A 21472-nucleotide genomic window follows, 5' to 3' on the forward strand; every position below is an offset into this window, starting at 1 on the left:
GAAGTTTGTTTTTTATCTTGTTGAGGCAATGTTTTGAGTGAAACCTTCTTTTCTTTTATTTTTTAATATGTATCTGCAGGTCAACAAGTGATTAATGACTACACCCATAAAATAGTGATCAAAGAGGATGGTACCCAGTCATTGATCATTGTTCCTGCTATGCCGGAGGACTCTGGAGAATGGGCTGTAATTGCTCAGAACAGGGCAGGCAAAGCCTCAGTCTCAATGACACTGACTGTGGAAGGTATCTATTGTGCACACTATTTTTAGGAGACTAAGGAGTGTTTCTTATTAAAAGCTGTGGTTGTGCCATTTTCTCTTGTGATAACTTACCCTTCCTCTTTCAGCCAAGGAAGACCTAGTCAGACCACACTTTGTGGAAAGGCTGAGGAATATTAGTGTAAAGGAAGGCTCTAGACTGGAGATGGCAGTGAAAGCTACTGGTAACCCTAATCCTGACATTGTATGGTTGAAGAACAGTGACATCATTGTACCTCATAAATACCCCAAAATAAAGTAAGCATTTTTATTTTGTTTAAATAGGAAATGAGTTAATAATCACCATCCTGCACATTGCCTCCTACAGCATGCTGAATAACCCCAGTTCCATAGAAAGGACTCATTAAGGGCTTAGACCAATGGCTACTGAAGTTACAGCTTTTGCATTGCTGCAAGGCTAAGAGATCTAAAATATCTAATAGGATTCACTCCATTTTTTCCAGGTTGTGTATTTGTGTTTTGTATTCTCCAAAGCTTTAACAACAGAGAGTTAGGGAAACTTTATCTGTCTCTGCAAGCAAAACAATCCAACATTGAATTCAAGACTGGGTATTATTATCCTCATCAATTTGATTCTTAGGCACTACATTCATAAACATAAACATGAATAAACATAAACATGTCTAATTCCTCCAGAGATTTGCCTTTGGAAGTTTTGACCTAATTTTTGGAGAAGGGCAAAAGTGAATGTCAAAAAAGTGCACAAAATGTAAAAAATACAATTATTTTAATATTTCAGGATTGAAGGAACCAAAGGGGCAGCTGCCCTTAAAATTGAATCTACTGCCAGGCAAGATGCTGCATGGTATACTGCTACCGCTATCAATAAAGCTGGGCGGGACACTACTCGGTGCAAAGTAAATGTTGAAGTTGAACATGCAGAACCTGAACCAGAAAGGAGATTAATCATTCCAAAAGGAACTTACAAAGCCAAGGAGATTGCAGCACCAGAGTTAGAGCCTCTCCATTTGCGTTATGGTCAAGAGCAATGGGAGGAAGGAGATCTCTATGACAAAGAAAAGCAACAGAAACCATTTTTTAAGAAGAAACTTACATCTTTAAGGCTCAAACAATTCGGACCAGCACATTTTGAGTGCAGGCTTACACCAATTGGTGACCCTACCATGGTGGTGGAGTGGCTGCATGATGGCAAACCCTTGGAAGCAGCTAACAGACTCCGCATGATCAATGAGTTTGGGTACTGTAGCTTGGACTATGGAGTAGCCTATTCCAGAGATAGTGGAGTTATCACTTGCAGGGCAACCAACAAATATGGTACAGACCATACATCCGCTACTCTGATCGTCAAGGATGAGAAAAGCCTTGTGGAAGAATCCCAGTTGCCAGAAGGCAGAAGGGGGCTGCAACGAATTGAAGAGTTAGAAAGAATGGCTCATGAGGGTGCTCTTCCTGCAGTTGCAATGGACCAAAAGGAAAAACAAAAACCAGATATCGTTTTGGTTCCTGAACCTGCAAGAGTCCTGGAAGGAGAAACAGCACGATTCCGTTGCCGTGTGACTGGCTATCCTTTGCCCAAGGTCAACTGGTACCTCAATGGACAGCTCATCCGTAAGAGCAAAAGGTTTAGACTCCGTTATGATGGAATCCACTACCTGGATATTGTGGACTGCAAATCGTATGACACAGGAGAGGTGAAAGTCACTGCAGAGAATCCAGAAGGCTTTATTGAACATAAGGTGAGACTTGAGATCCAGCAGAGGGAAGACTTCAGATCTGTTCTTCGTCGTGCACCTGAATTCAAACATGAGCCTGTACTGCCAGAGCCTGGAAAACTTCTCTTTGAGGTACAGAAGGTAGACAGACCTGCAGAGGCAACAACCAAAGAAGTGGTGAAACTGAAAAGAGCTGAGAGAATCACACATGAGAAGCTTTCAGAAGAATCTGAAGAGCTGCGTAGTAAATTCAAGCGTAGGACAGAAGAGGGCTATTATGAAGCCATCACTGCTGTGGAACTTAAGTCTCGCAAAAAAGATGAATCATATGAAGAAATGTTGAGAAAGACAAAAGAAGAACTTCTTCACTGGACCAAAGAGATCCCAGAGGAAGAGAAGAAAGCACTTCCTCCTGAAGGCAAAATCACCATTCCAACTTTCAAACCAGAGAAGATTGAGCTTAGCCCAAGTATGGAGGCTCCCAAGATACTTGAGCGCATTCAGAGTCAGACTGTAGCCCAGGGAGCAGATGCACACTTCCGTGTGAGAGTAGTGGGAAAACCAGACCCTGAGTGCCAGTGGTTCAAAAATGGTGTGCAGATTGAAAGGACTGATCGTGTGTATTGGTACTGGCCTGAAGACAATGTTTGTGAATTAGTAATCAGAGATGTGACTTCTGATGATTCTGCCAGCATCATGGTGAAAGCAGTCAATATAGCTGGTGAAACTTCTAGCCATGCTTTCCTGTTAGTACAAGGTAATTTAAATTCTCTTACTTTCATCCTACTGCTTAGCATAGTCTGTATGGTCAGCACATTGTTGATTCATTGCATATTGTTTTGCAGCCAAGCAGTTGATCAGCTTTACCCAGGAGTTACAAGATATTGTTGCTAAACAGAAAGACATCATGGCAACATTTGAATGTGAGACATCAGAACCCTTTGTCAAAGTGAAATGGTTTAAGGATGGAATTGAGATTCATTCTGGAGAGAAATACAGGATGCACTCAGACAGAAAGGCTCATTTTCTTTCTGTACTGGCAATTGAAATGTCTGATACTGATGACTACAGCTGTGCACTGATAGAAGATGAATCCATAAAAACTACTGCAAAGCTTACTGTTGAAGGTAAGAAGCACACAGCACAGTAACATGCAGTACCATTAAAGTGAAACAGGAAGAAATAAAATAATTTGAACTGATGTCTAACCCACTAAGAGATGTTCAAGCTGCTTTCATGTTCTTGGAATCCAGTATGAAAGTTTGGAGATATAGTTATGTAAAATGGTTATGTAAAATATATAAGCTGTATAAAGTGTGTGTATATATATAATACATATAATATAATATATAAGGTGCATATTATATAAATAAAAATTTCCTTAAGCTCATTTAATAAGAAATGTTTTCATCAGGGGTATCTAATGAAGCTTATTCATGAATGTAATTATTTTTGCCTGTAGGTGCTGTGGTTGAGTTTATTAAAGAACTTGAGGATATTGAAGTACCAGAATCCTTCTCAGGTGAACTTGAATGTGAGGTTTCCCCAGAAGATGCAGAAGGGAAATGGTATCATGGTGATGTTGAACTCACTTCTAATCATAAGTATGTGATCACATCCCGCCGTGGTCGCCAAATCCTCACTATTAAAGATGTCACTAAAGATGATCAAGGAGAGTACAGCTTTGTTGTTGATGGAAAAAAGACTCAATGCCAACTGAAGATGAAGCGTAAGCCTTTCTAATACTTATGTTGTCTCTATATTATAGGTTTTCTATATTGCATCATATAGCTATATCACTATATCCTATAGTGCCTCAATATTCAATATTCTGCTTATCTGTTATGACAATTAACTTTATTTCATTCCACAGCTCGTCCCATGGCTATTCTTCAAGGACTTACTGATCAAAAAGTCTGTGAGGGAGATATTGTACAACTTGAAGTTAAAGTCTCCCTAGAAAATGTGGAAGGTGTTTGGATGAAAGATGGTCAGGAAATTCAATCAAGCGATCGTATTCACATTGTGTTGGATAAACAGTCACACATGTTGCTTATAGAAGATGCTACAAAGGAAGATAGTGGAGCTTACTCTTTCAGTGCTCCTGGTCTTGGACTGTCAACCACTGGACAGATCACAGTATACAGTAAGTCATTATCATGATTTTGAAGATGCATTTGATTTTTGGTCCTTTAGGATTTCTTCTCAAAGAACTAGTTTTTTCATGACAATATTTATTTTTTTTTTTTTTACAGGTGTGGAAATAGTGGTGCCACTAAAAGATGTTCATGTAGTTGAAGGAACAAAAGCTATCCTTGAATGCAAAGTTTCAGCACCTGATGTGATTTCCTCCAAATGGTACCTAAATGATCATCAGATAAAGCCTGAAGAACGTGTACAAGCTGTATGTAAAGGCACTAAACAGAGGCTTGTGCTTACCAGAACCTATGCATCAGATGAAGGACATTATAAGCTAATGGTTGGCAAAGTTGAAACAAGTTGCAATGTCACAGTTGAAAGTAGGTTTCCTTTAAGATGCACTGTGCTTCGTGAAATTATTTTTTAAAATACAAGACTGTAGAAATAACAAATATGTTTGTAATTTATTGTTTTTATAGAAATTGAGATTATTAGAGGTCTTCATGACATCACCTGCACTGAAACTCAGAATGTATCCTTTGAGGTGGAGCTCTCCCATTCAGGCATTGATGTAATCTGGCATTTCAAAGATCGAGAAATAAAGCCTGGTCCTAACTATAAAATTGAAGCACATGGCAAAATATATAAATTGACAGTGGTGAAGATGATGAAAGATGATGAAGGAGAGTATGTATTTCATGCTGGAGAAAAGAAAACATCTGGAAAGCTTATAGTAGCAGGTTAGTATTGCTAACGTCCACAATTTTTATTTCACTGTGATTTACAAACAATTCTCGATGCTACAGTTTTTTAATTGTAGCTATTGTGCTGTTTCTGCACTTTTCTTGCCTTTAGTTTATCTTTTTTCTATCTTCCCCTTGCTCTTCCCCTTATCTTTTGTGATTGGTATAATTTGAATTCAACAAATCTTTTAAGTAAATGATAATATGTTTTGCTAAATCAAAGCTATAGTACGGAATGCTGTAGTATGCTTTTGATGTAATTAATGTAATAAAAGTTTTTCGTCTTGAAAGTTCAGTATACTTGCATTGATAATAAGATTAAGGAGAATAACTAGGATAGAAATAAGAAGCATCTTTTTGTGATGGTCAGGTCACATTCTATTCTTAATTTTTCACAGAACTCAGAATGTCTATGGGCATGCCGCAAATTAGGGCAAAGAATTCTTTGCATGTGATTGTACTTTCTGTATGTGGGAAAGTTGAACAGCAACGAAACAAAAACATGTCGTCTGCTTCCCAACAGGTGGCGCCATTTCAAAGCCTCTCACTGATCTGACTGTGGCTGAGTCCCAGACATCTGTTTTTGAATGTGAGGTGGCAAATCCTGAATCAGAGGGCCAGTGGCTAAAACATGGTAGACCGTTAGCTATGACAGATCAGTACCGTGCTGAATCTGATGGTGTAAAGAGAAGGCTCATTATCCCTGTCACAAAAATGGATGATATGGGTGAATATAGCTATGAAATAGCAAGCTCAAAGACAACTGCCAAACTGAAGGTTGAAGGTCAGTATTTTTTATAATGAACTGATTTCTTTATGATTCAGTCCACCATTATGCACTGTGTCTTGCATCAGGCCCTAGGATACCAACATATTTTATTTCCTTTTTTTTTTTTTTAAATACTTTTATACCATGATGTGCTTTCTGAGGTAGCAAACTTACTGTGTTTTGGAGTCTCCATATCTGGAATTTAGTATGATATTTTGACAAAAAACCCACATTTTGTTAAAGGTACTGGTTAGGAGGTAGAAAATCATGTTTTTCTGTTTGTGTAGTAAACATATGAAGTAAAAAAAACTGTTTCTGGTGGATGCTACAAGTAAATCTTCCTTTTTGTATTCCAAGCATACCACTTCGGTGGAAACTTTATGAATCAATATATACATACTACATTTTAAAATGAAGCACCATTATTCAGTTTTGTTTAGATTATTATTATATTTACTAGCATTTTTAATTTGGTCTGTTTTCTCAATATTTTTTTTTTCCTAGCTGTTAAAATAAAGAAGACACTCAAGAACTTGACTGTGACAGAAACACAGGAGGCAGTTTTCAGTGTAGAACTGACACATGCTGATGTGAAAGGAGCTTTGTGGATTAAAAATGGTGTTGAACTTGAATCAAATGACAAATATGAAATTACAGTGAAAGGAACTGTTCACACACTGAAAATTAAACACTGTGTTGTCACTGATGAGTCTGTTTATAGCTTTAAGCTTGGAAAGATAGGAGCAAATGCCAGACTTCATGTGGAAAGTAAGTCAATCTGGTTTGAATATTTGCTTAATGTGTTGTTTGAAAGTCAAAATTAACACACTGCTGAATCTTGCTAACTTTTTTTTCCTTAAGCTGTCAAGATCATCAAAAAGCCAAAGGATGTGACTGCTTTGGAAAATGCTGTTGTCTCCTTTGAACTGAGTGTATCCCATGATACTGTACCTGTCCGATGGTTCCACAAAAACATTGAGCTTAAACAAAGTGAAAAATACAAGATGATCTCTCAAAGGAAAGTTCATAAACTTATGCTGCATAACATATCTCCTGCTGATGCTGGGGAATACACAGCTCTTGTTGGGCAAATTGAGTGTAAAGCAAAACTTTTTGTAGAAAGTAAGTATACCAAGTTTGCAAGAAAGTAATTATACAAATTACTACATGAACTCTTATTGAACAACTTGACCTGACACTTCATAGCCTGCTACTCTTGTTTTTTTTTTTCTGTAGTCTTCCACACATACTGACTTAAAAAAAAAATCCCTTCTTTTCTTTTGTCTTTTTTTCCCCTCTTAGCTATACACATCACAAAGACCATGAAAAATATTGAGATCCCTGAGACCAAAACTGCCTCTTTTGAATGTGAAGTTTCTCATTTCAATGTGCCTGCTGTCTGGTTGAAAAATGGTGTGGAGATTGAAATGAGTGAAAAGTTCAAAATAGTGGTCCAGGGAAAACTCCATCAGCTCAATATCATGAACACAAGCAGTGAAGATTCTGCAGAATACACCTTTATCTGTGGAAATGACAGAGTCAGTGCAACCCTGACCGTAAAACGTACGTAAGACTGAAATTAGCCAGGATATTCTACAGTTACCAGTAATAAAGTTTGTGTTAATAGATACACTTGGTGCAATTCAGAAAAAAACAACACTGTTGTAGAATTATTTTCAAATAACCCTAAACGGTCTTAATTACACTTTTAAAAGACATCCAGAAGCTGTGAATGTGAAAGTCACATCCTGCATTCTTCTGTTTAGGCCAACATACCTAAACGCCAAGATATCATAGGAAATAAAATTTGGATTCCTATGTCATTCAGAAATTTTGTGAAATTTAATTGCAGTATTAATTGTAGAACCTTCCTCTCAATATTATAAAAAATCAGAATCTGTCTTAAAGAATCCTAAACATCTCTGAACCTGTTACATGTATTTGAAAGAAATCAAAGCAGAATAAAAAATCCAAAACCATGTCCTTTTCTTTTAGCCATCCTGATTACCTCCATGCTAAAAGACATCAATGCTGAAGAGAAAGATACGATAACATTTGAAGTTACTGTTAACTACGAAGGTATCTCATATAAATGGCTAAAGAATGGGGTAGAAATAAAATCGACTGATAAATGCCAGATACGAACAAAGAAGCTCACACACTCCCTCTCCATAAGAAATGTGCATTTTGGTGATGCTGCAGAATACACCTTTGTTGCTGGAAAAGCAGCTTCATCAGCCACTTTATATGTGGAAGGTATTTGCTCTTTTGGTTTGTATATTTATTGATTTCTATTGGCTTAAGTATCATGGCACTAATTCTATTTTTCTGCCCTAGCTCGTCACATTGAATTTAGGAAGCGTATAAAAGACATCAAGGTTGTGGAGAAGAAGAGGGCTATTTTCGAATGTGAAATTTCAGAACCTGACATTCAGGTCCAGTGGATGAAGGATGGACAAGAACTCCAGATTGGTGACAGGTAAATGATTGTTTCTATACCGTATTGACTTTTGTTATGTATTTTCCACAGGAAATAACTTGCTCATTTTTATGATGTCCGTAGGGTGAAAATTCAAAGAGAGAAATATGTCCATCGTCTCATCATTCCTTCCACAAGAATGTCTGACGCTGGTCAGTACACTGTAGTAGCAGGTGGAAACACATCCAGTGCCAATTTGGTAGTGGAAGGCCGTGACATTCGTATCAGAAGCGTCCGTAAAGATATTCAGGTATGGCATATACAGAAGCATAGATGTTTCACAGCTTTATCACTTGAAGAATAATGCAAAGGGAGGGAGACAGCATCTAACCAGCAAGAGTCCTAACACAAAAATCTGTAATCAATCATAAGGTCACAGCCTTCTTCTAGGAAACTGGAATGTGGGACCATCTGTAAAAACAGATGCTGTTTCTAATATTTATTCTACTTTTTCAAAGGTCCTTGAAAGACAAAGAGCTGAAATTGAATTTGAAGTCAATGAAGATGACATTGAACCACAGTGGTACAAGGACGGTATTGAGATCAACTTCCAATATGAGGAAAGATACAGTTATGTGGTAGAAAGGAGAATTCATCGAATGAGTATCTTTGAAACTACTTACTCTGATGCTGGAGAATATACTTTTGTTGCAGGAAGGAATAGGAGTTCTGTTGTTCTCTATGTGAATGGTATGTGTCCTCACAAGCAATGCTTTGACTGCTTTATTTTTACCCTGTGTTTTTCTGATTCTGTATAGCTTTTCTGGATTCTAGAATTCTAAATCTGAAAGAAAAAAAAAAATCTAAAGAGAATGTCTGGAACATTACCAAAATCCTCATGTACATGGATCTTTCTTGTTCTACTGGAATAGCTTGCTAGCTGATAAAAATACTATAGTAGTTCTTTTCCACATAGCATTTATTTACACCAGGAAATTCTTAAGTCCAAAGAAAACTAATATGTTCATATGGACAAATATGCCTTGCCAGGAGGATCAACATAGAAATTCTTGGACACATTTTGCCAGAAAACTCTTACGCTAACACAGTTAACTATGTTAAAGCACTTGCTGCTAGATCATTCCCCCTGTATCAAATAAAAAGGTCAGATTTTCATGGGCACACAAGATTAGGACTAATGAGATTTAAGAAAGATAAGATTCCATGGTAATATTTTTGAAACCTTGATAAATATTGAGATTCCTCTTTCTCCTCCTTTCTTCACTCCCTTTTTTTCCCCACACAATTTGCAGCTCCAGAGCCACCCAAGATTATTCAGGAACTAGAGCCAACCACTGTGGAGTCTGGCAAGCCTGCACGTTTCTGTGCTATGATATCAGGCAAACCCCAGCCAAAAATTTCCTGGTACAAAGATGATCAACAGCTTTCTTCAGGTTTCAAGTGCAAATTTCTTCATGATGCACAAGAATATACCCTATTGCTCATTGAAACTTTTCCTGAAGATGCAGCAGTGTACACCTGTGAAGCAAAAAATGACTATGGAGTTGCTACAACTTCAGCTTCACTGTCAGTAGAAAGTGAGTTTCCCATGCTCAGAACAATGTCTGTGAAATGAGATTGCCAACATGTGTATGATCATCTTCATCTTTATAAATTACTTCCTTTTGTTATCCTCTAGTCCCGGAAGTTGTTTCTCCTGAACTAGAACTGCCAGTGTATCCACCTGCTGTCTTAATGCCACTACGTGATGCTGTTACATCCGAGGGACAGTCTGCTTGTTTTCAGTGCAGAATTACAGGGACAGGTGGGTTAAATGAAATCCTGCACACCTTTTCATCTCTCAGAATCTTTCACCTTGAACTCAGAGAAAATTCAACAGTATATATGCTGGAATCAGTCTTTCCCTAGAAATACAGTTATCTGATATATGCACATAGCAAAATGTTACTCACTATAGCTATCAGTTAAGCAAGTCATATGTCAAAGGTGGCTTTAAGCATGAAAGCCATAAGCTGTCACAAACATTAAACATTTCTAAAAAGAAGGTCTGTTTCAAAAAAAGTGTCTTTGGAAACTTCTCAGGGTTTCAAATGCTAACTGATGTTTGAAAACTGTGCCAGTGAGTAAAATGCATAATTTCAAAACATGGAATATCAACACTTTTTAAGTGTAGATTTGCCTTAAATAAGATTGCTAGTTTTTGTTACAGTGAATATCATTCTACATTTAAAAGAATTCTTTCCAAGTTAACACAAAACCCAGTATAAATATCTTTCTTCAATAAATGGCCTTGAGTAAGACTAATACTAAAATAATCACATGGAATTCACTGCAGAATAAGATCCAGTTTCAATCCCAAAAGATTTACAGTTATTTAAAGATAAATAGTGCTCCAAATTTAAAAATAATCCTGAGTGATAGCTTTGTAAAAATCCACAAAAAAAAAAAAGGTAATATACATGCACATACTGATATATATCATTTGCATTGTTATTACTGGAAACCAAATTCCAAATTAAGAAAAAAAAAACAACTTCGCAACAAAATTGGCTCTGTTTTAGAAGTGGTGTTAAAATTCAGAAAATGTATGTTGGAAAGGCTGGCTTGCCCTTTGTGCAAAGCTAGTGTAACTTTTTTTACATGTTTTTATTTATGTGAATGTGATAGTTGCATTTACAGCACAGAATATAAGGATACTTTTATCCAGGTCCCCTTTTATAGACTCTTGGAATGATTTAGGTTGGAAAAAAACATTTAAGATCATTGAGTCCAGACATAAACCTAACACTGCTGGACACTAAACTGACTGTTCACCATTAAACCATGTCCCTAAGTTCCACATCTATGCATCTTTCAAACACTTTCAGGGATGGTGACTCAATGACTTCCCAGGGCAGCCTGTTCCAATGCTTGACAACCCTTTCTGTGAAGAAATTTTTCCTATTGAAAATTTCCTGTTGCATACTTCTCACTTGAATTGTGAAAACCTTTTATCTTAGGTTAGGTAATAGATGATAGCAAATACAGTTGTATTTTAATGGTACATGGTATGCACCTGCCAATTGAAAACACTTTTTTCTTCTGATGGCAGTAATAACACACTATGTGTGAAAACATTTGATTCATTACGTAATATAGCACCAGGTGGGGGTGGAGAGGTGAAGGTTAAAGCCTGCTTCAGTCCTTTCTCCATGTCTACAAGAATCTATACAAGTTAAATAACATAACCTATAATACAGGAATTTTGAAAAGGTACAAAGACAAGATTTTCCTTGAGAAATATGAGGTGTAAAGCTTGCAATACTTGCAACAAAAAGAGGTAAGGTGCTGTATTAGAAGAAGAATATTCCTTTCTAATTTCTTTAACCTGTTCAGCTCAACATAGTGATTTTATAGCCTTTTCAATCAGGCAATTGTAGCAGAATCATGGAATGGTTAGGGCTGGAAAGGACCTGAAGATCACCTAGTTCAGACCCCTCTGCCATGGGCAGGGATACCTCACACTAGACCATGTAGCCCAAGGCTCTGTCAAACCTGACCTTGGACACTGCAAGGGATGGAGCATTTACCACTTCCTTGGGCAACCTGTTCCGGTGCCTCACCACCCTCATGGTAAAGAACTTCTTCCTTATATCTAACCTCAACTTCCCCTGTTTTAGTTTAAACCTATTACTCCTTGTCCTATCATTACAGTCTCTAATGTAGAGTCCCTCTCCAGCATCCCTGTAGGCCCCCTTGAGCTTACTGTTGTCAGAAAACTTGCTGAGGGTGCACTCAATCCCATTGTCCATGTTGCTGACCAAGGTGTTGAAATAAGACTTTCTACAATTTTAGTGGTAGATATATATTTTAAAATTTATACATTAAAAGGGGAATGAAAAACATATTTTTACTTGGGAACACAGCAGCAGCAGAATCAGTTTTCCCATGCAAATATTTCTGAGAAATGGAAGCTTAACACAACAAGTAGGCCACTTTCTGCTGATCATACATTACCACAGTAATACAAGGCACATTTAAGCTTAAAAAAAGATACTTGAGGTTAAGTTTTCTGACAGCTATAAATATAGTAATAGTGTTTACTTACCAATCTAATATCATAACTTACACATTTTTTCTTCTTCCTTTTGTTTGAGCAGATCTGAAAGTCTCTTGGTACAGCAAAGAGAAAGAGATCAAGCCATCACGGTTTTTTAGAATGACTCAGTTTGAAGACACTTACCAGCTGGAGATTGCTGAAGCTTATCCAGAGGATGAAGGAGTCTATACCTTTGTGGCTAGCAATTCTGTAGGCCAAGTGACAAGCACTGCTACCTTGAAGTTAGAAGGTACAATGTGCAGTTAAAGAAGATGTCTTGTTTAGGTCATGTTCTAATACTAATCTTAATGTACACTGCTGATTATATGTGCATCTTTGTCTGTAATGTTGCCCTTTAACTAGATTAATTACTACTATTTACGATGTCCACAGCACACATTTATGTCTCCAAAATACAGGTCATGCACACCAAAATTCATTTCACAATTTCTCAATGTTCCATGCACCTCACCTTTTCATTCTCTACGGTATTAGAGTATGTCATGCATGAAAGATGGCAGAAATCTTATTTCTAATGGAACGCTTACACATTCATTTATTTGCCTGTGAGGAGGATCTAGCAAGAGATTTGTATAAAATTAATCACTTTGAGTGTTGGAAAACATGTTGAATAGAGGTGTGTACCAAGTACTTGGGCAGCTGAAGGGAAATAGTTTACATTCATATAAACTGATGAAACATTGAACAGTTTTAAAGCAGAAATATTCTCTAGAGAATTTGCTATTTAAGTTCTATATTGTCCTTGATATCATTTAACCATCAATATTTTGTTTTCTTTTTGCCACAGATTTTATAAATGATGAGTTAGGGTAATTCATGCTGTTAAATTGCAAGTTAACACAAAAAATCTTGAATGACAGAAAATTTATTGTAGTGTAGGGTAAGAAATTAAAAGTTGGCATGCTTCTTTTCAGGATTTAAAAAGGTTGAAGAAGTTACATCAGAGTCCCATTGCCATGTTTCTTCATCTGTTTCACTTAAGGAGGAGTCTATTGGCCAAAAGCCCACCTTTGTCCAGCCTATTTCAAGCTGCAGGGTATGCAGCGGGGAATCAGTCAGATTTCAAGCTAGAGTCTTTGGCATGCCCAAGCCAAAAATCCAATGGTTTCATAATCAACAACTCATGTTGCCAACAAAAGACTTAGTTTTCCACTTTGATGAGTCTACAGGCACAGCTATACTGATAATAGTAGATGCTTTCTTAGAGCATGCTGGCCAATACTCTTGCAAGGCAAGAAATAGTGCTGGAGAAACAACTTGTACAGCTACACTTACAGTGACTGCAGAAGGTAAAGCCCCATTTTTACTTCAGAGGGATTCAGTTTGTTGTATACCACACTTTTACATTGCTACTAATGTTCTTCTTTCCTCATTTCACACCTTTTCTTTACCAGCTAATGTCAGTAGTACCTACCCTCTGTAACCCAGCCACTCTCGTTTCTTCTGTTTAAGCTGTAACATTAGGAAATTTACAAATTGGTATCTTAATATAGGTCAAAGAATGGAATCATTTTACTGAAAGCATTCAGATTTTTAAAACAAGTAATTATGTGATGTTTATAGCATTGACTGAGGTATTTTGCATTATCTTGTAGGAGAAAAAAAAATAAAAAATGACAATACCCCCTTAAAAACTTCCTTACGAAGTTTCCAATACTAAAATGGACAACTTCAGTAGAAGAAGAGAGAAGCCTCAACAGTCTATAAACTGCATGACTAGTTTAGGCATCACTTGTGTTTCATACATGTGAATGAATAATCTCTGTGTAAAGAGACTAGTGCATTTGGCATGCTGAGTTTTTAACTGAAGATCATTCATTTTCATCCTCCATGCTGTTTGATTTTGTTCAGAGCATGGCCCAGTAAAGTTCTTTAGATACTAATATTGTTATTTTTGTTACTTGATTACACAGTGCAAGCCTTAGATAGGCAAAGTTCTGGGAAAGATGTAAAAGAGTCTATCCGGTCGCAGGCTATAACAGAACTTCATGTTGCTCCTCTCACAAGGAAGAACACTAAAACTTATCAGAAAGAATTAAAATCAGTGCAGCAACCATCCCAGGAGTTGGGTGTACAGGTTTTTGAAAGCATATCAGAAAGTTTGACCATGAAGGCTACAGCAGTTAAAGAAATGGAAGCCATGAACACAACAGTCCTTTCCCAAAGATCTCAGAGCACCAGGATATCTATGACCACTGCTCGGGAAATGAAAGATGTCCCTCCAAAGATTCTCTTGCAACTCAGAGACTTGACTGTGAAATGTGGTGACACTGCTCAGTTCATATGTGCCTTAGAAAATGAATTCTTCTCTGAGTTTATTTGGCTGCATGAAGGTGAAAGAATAGAAATGTCTGAAAAATTGAAGATATCACAAAATGGAAGTGCCCTACTGCTCACAGTCCTAAATGTCCAGGTGACAGATCAAGGACTGTACAGTTGTACGGTATATAATGATTATGGAGGGACAACAACTGCTGCAATACTAACTGTCACAGGTGGTTATCTGACTTTTAACATCATTACTTAACTTTGCTTCTTCATTATTACTGCCTACAGCTAACTTATATTTCATTTATTATATTTAATTGGGAAAGCTCTACTAATGCTTAGAGGTATTTCCTCTACATTTCCAGCTCTATTCATAAGTGATGCGTAGTACTGGGAGGTTGATATTGTAGCTTCATGCCTCTTTCCAGCAGTTACAGATATCTGAGGCTTTTTATTGCGTATATGCTTCCTGATAAGCAGTAAGATGTAAAGCAAATCAGGCTGGCAGGAATTTTTACATTTTAAGAATTCACACAGCTGGAATTTGAGGAAGAATGTCAAATAAGCAATGTTGAACTAGATACCCTGTCATTTCAAACTCTGTTGGTCCAACTTCTTTCCAGTAAGTCCAAGGTTCCAATTCCAAGGTTGGCAATACAGTTTGATGTGCTGGAAAGGATTAATGGGTGCAAATTGTATTACTGCACTAGTGAGTTGTCCTCTACCTTTAACTCTCATTGAGATATAAGTATTTATTTCCACTTCTTCCTGACATCACCATATTAGAATGTTAGTACTAATGTTGCCACTAATAAAGATCCAAAAATATATTATCACCACACTGGATGGGTCATAGTATTTCTCCTGTCCTGAAAGCAGTTCAAGTGCAGAAAACTAAGATGAATAATGAGGAAGCCATTGACCCTATAGTTTTCGCTCTTACATATTGAAGTTTCTTTCTTCACTCTTGAGCTATGCAAAGTGCTTTACATAATCTGCTGCTTGTTCCTGCAAAACATCTAACCTAATCCTTTTCCTAACTTTATTCTTACCTAGCAAAAGAAGCACAAGCCAAAGCAGTAACAAAAATTACCCTTGAATCAGATACTAAAAGCTTTAAAGCAGCCAAAGATTGTCAGTATAAAGCATTCGATGTTAAGCAAGAATCTTCCAAGAAAACCTCAAGCTTGTTTATATCTACATCCCAAAGAGCATATGAAACTGAGAAGCAAAGAAACAGAATCTACTATCCTGATGTTGTGCTATGTGAAGACATCACAGAAACTGATGCCGAAGCACCAGAGTTTCTTGAAACTCTGCCTCCAGAAACCACTGTAAAAGAAGGAGATGATGTATTACTTTTTTGTATAATGAAAGGTGTGCCTACACCTTGTGTGGTCTGGCTGTGCAATCAGCTAATAGTTGAGGAATCTGCATTGTGTTCCTTAAAACATGATGGGCCACTGTGCAGTTTAAGATTGTTGAAAGCTGGTCAGAACCACAAGGGTATATACAAGTGCAGAATAGTTAATCCTGCAGGACAAGCCGAGTGCAGCACCCATCTGAGAGTGACAGGTTGGCAACTGCATGTTCCTTCCAAGTATCATATCTTCATGCATAACATCACTGCATTCCACTACATTCATTCCCTGGGAGATGATAGGGAACGAGAAGCATCTCATTAGTCTGTGGATTGTTGAATGTTTTCTCCAGGGATTTAAGGCATGACAAAGGCATGTTACATTAGAAACTTTCCCCCTCCCTGCAATAAAGAAAGCAAATCTTACAGAAAAGTGTACAGAGCAAAAAAGTTTGAAAACATTTGATTACCCTGTTCAAGTGAACTGTTTGGCATGCATTTGTTTATGTATGTGTGAACTTCTGTATATTTGCAAGACAGATTGTTTTTTTTCTTACTATATACCATTTTAATTGGCATATTTAATAACTATAGCTCAATTTTTTTTTTTATTTTAGCTCCTGAAAAAATGGTTCATGAGAAGGTAGAGGAAGACATTGAAATGGAAGCGAAAGGTACAGTCACCAATGATGTTACACTGAACAATTAGTATCAGTCAATTAGTAACATTGTGAAAAGCGTTTATCTGCTTACAAGTAATGTCTAATGGGCAAAGAAAGCCACAATTTAAAGCATATTGGAACATGTTGCATGCTTGTTTTGATATGCAAAGGGTTACTTGCATTATGAGGTTATTTAAGTTTTAAAATATGTTTAAAACTTCAAATTTATTATTTTGCAGCTATATTCTAAACTTTTACTTCATGCTTTGCAGCTGTTCACAGAGCTTTTATTTGTTAAATTTCCTTTTGAGTGCATGGAATAGTTTACTTCAGAAGGAAGTTATATAAATCCTTTTTAAAAAGCAGCCTAACATTAGCAGTTCAATGAATACTGTTGGATGGATGGATGAAGTATACCAGAAAGCATTTGTTGTTTAGGATATCTGAAAGCTACACATTCCCATTGATTCCTTGCACTTCTTTTACATACATTAATTCATCATTATACATCTCTTACCCTGGCTTGCAGATAGCATAATTGGTTCATGTTGCTTGCTTTTTTTCCCCATGTGCATAACATCGTGAAGTTAGTGGCTGTATTAGTTCGAATAAACGCCTTCTCATTTCATGTTAGCTAATACTTACTTTTTAAAAAATCTCTTTCAAAATATTTTTTCTCAATTGTTTGAACATTTAATCTACAAACAGAGGGGTCAGAAAGGGCGTTTATTCTACTGTCTGCAAGTCAGGTAAGATTTTCTTCTTTGCCACCCAAAGACACGCAGCTTTTCCAGGCAGAAAAAACATACACGCAGAAGAACGTGTTATTTTGAAATTCATTTTTGCTTGTTCAAGAAGAAATTTCCACAGTCTGAAGAAAGAACAGACAACGAACGATTTTCGTGTCAATCTTTAAAACAGAGCAAGGCGTTGCGTTTATTCGAACAAATATGGTGAGTGAATTACTTTCTTTTCCTGGGTGTGTGATGAAATCTGTTGCATGCCCATTTTTTTTATTTCAATTTATTGCTATTTCATTTTTCTCAATCTGAGAGCAGGCAGAGTGTAGCATGTTGTAACCCAGTCTCTTTCTTTTGCAGGGCAGCACAGCAAGGTGAACCTCGAGGGACCTGGCACAGTGGCAGTGCCGGCTTGCCCCCAGAACTGTAAACCCACCTTCACACAGGGCCTGAAGTGTAGGTCTGTCTTGGAGGGGGACCCTGCACTCTTCTGGTGCAAGCTGGTGGCATGCCCAGCGCCCTACATGGCCTGGTTTCACAACAACCGGCCAGTCCATCAGGACTGTCGCAAGGTGATCCACACTGAGAGTGAGGAGCACATGCACCATGCCAGCCTGGAGGTGTGGGATGTGCAGGAGCATGATGCTGGCAGCTACAGGGTATTTGCCATTAACAGTGAGGGCTCAGCTGAGTCCACTGCCTCGCTACTGGTGGCACACAGAGGGGAGCAGAAGGGTTTTCCAGGGAAAGCAGGGTGTATGCAAGAGGGCTGGCAGTGCCTGCTGCAGCAGCAGCAGGAGGACCGGCTGCGGGTTGTGCTCCGCTGCACTGGCTCACCCTTCGACAAGGGACAGGAGGCAGAGCAGTTGCCTGGAGATTTCTCCCCCACCCGTGGCATGGTACGAACCATCCGCTTCCAGAGGCTGCCACTGGTGGGGCCTCACCGTCCAGGGTTGACACGTGGTAGGGAGCCTAGTGATATAGTGGCAGATACTGAAGAGCTGCTGGATGAGGAGATCCGTTGGAAGCTACAACGGCTGCGGGAGGCGAAGAGAGCTATGCTAAAAAAGAAGCAGGAATCCCTCATGTCCATGCCCCAGGCAAGCCCTTCTGGGAAGCCCAGCCCACCTGAGGCTGCTGCCACAACTGATGGCTCGGAGTCCCTCGGGATGCAGGTAGTGAAGGGGTACTGGAAGCCAAAGGCTGTGGAGCAGAGATGGCAGGTGTCACGTGGACTTCTGGAGCCCTGCCCACCCCTCTTTGTCCAGGAGGTCAAGCCCCAGGAGGCTGTTGAGGGGCACAGATGCACATTCTCCTGCCTCTTCCATGGACGCCCACAGCCCACTGTCACTTGGTACAATAATGCCAAGCCTGTGGGACGCATCCGGGGTGCTGCCGTTCACACCACAGAGTGCTGCTCTACACTGACCTTCCCATCCGTGCTCCCACAGCATAGTGGCACCATCACCTGCGTGATCTTCAACCCACTGGGCACAGTCAGCACTTCAGCTGCACTCTATGTGAGGCGGCGGATGCAGGCCTACATAGGCTACATGGCCATGAAGAAGGAAGAGAAAGAGGAAGAGGAGGAGAAGGTGAAGGAGGAAAAAGAAGAGGAGAAAGAGAAGGTGGAGAAGGTGGAAGAAAAGGAGGTGGAGGAAGAAGAGGAAGTCAGCCTGGCCTTCACAGCAGAGCAGGAACTGACAGGTACAGTTGCAGACTCAGACTTGCTGTCACTGCCTGTGGAAATCAAAATTACTGCCCCCACTCCAACACCAGAGCAAGACACAGAGATAAAGGAGATCGCACGGCCCTCTTCAAACCAGACTGCTCCCACCATAAAGCACAAGTTCAAGTTTTCATTTGATGTGGGAAATGAGCCACCCCAAATTGTGGCAGAAGCCCCAGCACACATTCATTGCCAGGAAGGGGAGGCAGTGGTGTTGGAGTGTGCTGTGTCTGGGCAGCCACCACCAGCTGTGGTCTGGTCCCTGAATGGTCAGTGCCTCTCTGCCAGTGAAAGGCTGAGGTTTGAGGAAAGCAAGAATGGCATATACCGCTTGCACATCCAAGGGGTCTCTGTCACAGATGCTGGGCTGTATTCATGTGTTGCCAAGAATGTGGCTGGAACAGTGCAGACAGCCTCTGAGCTGACAGTACAGCCCAGTGAAGCCAGACTGTATAGCAAGGATGGAGGCACTGAGAAACTGCCTTCTATGGACCATGTTCTGCACCTTGAGGGCCTCAGCACACTTGGGAATGACGAAGAAGAAAAGATCACATGTTCCAAGGAGGAGAAAGCACAGTTACCCTTGTCCCTGAGGCTGTCTTCATCTCCTAGTGAGCAACTGGAAGGGGAGTGTGAGAAAACCCCTCACTTCAGGGAAAGTGAGATGGCGGAAACAGTGCGGGATATCATGGAAGTTTATGGTAGGCAAGAAACAAGTTATACAGAAGAAAGTGTGAGGGATACAGATGATATTTCTGAGATGATGAGGCACGAGGGAAAAGCTGTCTCCGTGGAACACAGCTTTGGAATTGGTATCACTGAGCTGCATCCCAGCATGTCCAGAGAAGAACATGAACTAGTGGCCAAGGACTCAGGTCACTTTTCAGAGGAGCTGGAGGCTGAAGGAGACAAGGTGGTACCACATACAGATACTCTGTCCTGGGACATCTTGAAGTCACCATTTATGGAAGTGAAAGGACAAACACATGCCTCTGAGCAGTCTGTTCTGGCAAGGGAGCATGAGGATTCACAATTCTTCATTCCTATATCACCTATGGTGCACGAGGAAAGCGATGTTTGCACGCAGGAGAGTGATGTCCCTGCCTGGGAGGCAATGTCTACTGATGTGCCTCTTACAGAAAAGCCAAGCATGCCCCAGCAGCAGGACAACAGTGCAAACACACCCACAAAGGAGCAGTTTGGCTTTTATGACTTACGTACAGAGGAGCAGCAGGAGGAACAGGCCAAGGAGCAAGAGACATCAGTTGGTATTGAACAGGACATCAAGGTTGATGATCATCTTTGTAAAGAAGAAATGATTGATGCTCGGGATACCACACACTGGGATATTCACGATTATGGACAAACGCTGCAAGGAATGGAGTCTGATGCAGGCAACTCTTCTTTGGGTCTTATCCTCACTCCTCCTGGTATAGAAACCTCAGGTCAGGATTTTACTGAGGAAGTTGAGGTTCACCTAGAAGACGTACAATTCAAAGAGCAGCTGTTGCCGTCTGAGACTGATGAGACCAATGTCACATTTGATCTGAAAAAGTTTGTGGAGCCTTTTCCAGCTGCAGATACAGTGGACACAGAACAGGCACAACCCCCTACAGCTCTGGAGAGCATGGAGGTAGGCACAGAAACCTCAGGTCAGGATTTTACTGAGGAAGTTGAGGTTCACCTAGAAGAAGTACAATTCAAAGAGCAGCTGTTGCCATCTGAGACTGATGAGACCAATGTCACATTTGATCTGAAAAAGTTTGTGGAGCCTTTTCCAGCTGCGGATACAGTGGACACAGAACAGGCACAACCCCCTACAGCTCTGGAGAGCATGGAGGTAGGCACAGAAACCTCAGGTCAGGATTTTACTGAGGAAGTTGAGGTTCACCTAGAAGAAGTACAATTCAAAGAGCAGCTGTTGCCGTCTGAGACTGATGAGACCAATGTCACATTTGATCTGAAAAAGTTTGTGGAGCCTTTTCCAGCTGCGGATACAGTGGACTCAGAACAGGCACAACCCCCTACAGCTCTGGAGAGCATGGAGGTAGGAGTGGCTGGGCTCGTCCCCTCTGTGCACAAACATGATGTGGTTGTGGAAGAGATGTCTCAAAGTAAGGAGTTCTGTCAGAGCTACGTGATACAGGAGGAGGATGTCTGTGCCCAGGAAGAGGCACAGCCAAGAGAAATCAGAAGGGCTGATTTGCAAATACCTAATGGGGACCATGGCAGCATCACAATAAAAGAAGGATCTTCTGCTGAAGAAATTAATGAGTCAGAGCTGAGCATTTCTGGGGAGGATTTACTTGAGCAACAAATTCATAGTTTTCTGGTGGAGTCCACAGCCGATTTCCAAAGAGGAGTGGAGGAAACACATGTGTGGAAGACTGAGGAACAACTGGAGACCACAGACTCCCAAAGTGATAACTTCATCACTGACTTGAAAAAAGCTGCATGTGAACAGAAACTCCAGGCTGCGCATCAGGCTGAAGAGGAAGAAGGTTCTGGATTAGAAAAGATCTTTGAGACAGGAACAAGCATCTCCACCTGTGAGACAGAAAGCACAGATTC

At 39.7% G+C, this 21472-nt stretch overlaps 1 protein-coding gene across 5 annotated transcripts in view; it reads left to right on the forward strand.

Moving 5' to 3' along the window:
* The window catches only part of TTN (titin), a 247435-nt gene that overhangs the window by 23911 nt on the left and 202052 nt on the right, over positions 1-21472 (forward strand). For all 5 annotated transcript variants that reach the window (XM_065670238.1, XM_065670240.1, XM_065670239.1 and 2 more), the window contains exons 25-44: positions 80-244; positions 348-516; positions 1019-2709; positions 2798-3079; positions 3415-3681; positions 3826-4098; positions 4208-4471; positions 4571-4831; positions 5358-5618; positions 6108-6371; positions 6465-6725; positions 6906-7166; positions 7599-7859; positions 7941-8082; positions 8167-8332; positions 8541-8772; positions 9336-9620; positions 9722-9847; positions 12183-12371; positions 16388-16444. In XM_065670238.1, the coding sequence (XP_065526310.1) occupies positions 80-244; positions 348-516; positions 1019-2709; positions 2798-3079; positions 3415-3681; positions 3826-4098; positions 4208-4471; positions 4571-4831; positions 5358-5618; positions 6108-6371; positions 6465-6725; positions 6906-7166; positions 7599-7859; positions 7941-8082; positions 8167-8332; positions 8541-8772; positions 9336-9620; positions 9722-9847; positions 12183-12371; positions 16388-16444 (5877 nt within the window). The remainder of the gene's footprint in view (positions 1-79; positions 245-347; positions 517-1018; positions 2710-2797; positions 3080-3414; positions 3682-3825; positions 4099-4207; positions 4472-4570; positions 4832-5357; positions 5619-6107; positions 6372-6464; positions 6726-6905; positions 7167-7598; positions 7860-7940; positions 8083-8166; positions 8333-8540; positions 8773-9335; positions 9621-9721; positions 9848-12182; positions 12372-16387; positions 16445-21472) is intronic.

Source organism: Lathamus discolor, chromosome 3, assembly GCF_037157495.1.
Source record: "Lathamus discolor isolate bLatDis1 chromosome 3, bLatDis1.hap1, whole genome shotgun sequence".
NCBI lineage: Eukaryota > Metazoa > Chordata > Aves > Psittaciformes > Psittacidae > Lathamus > Lathamus discolor.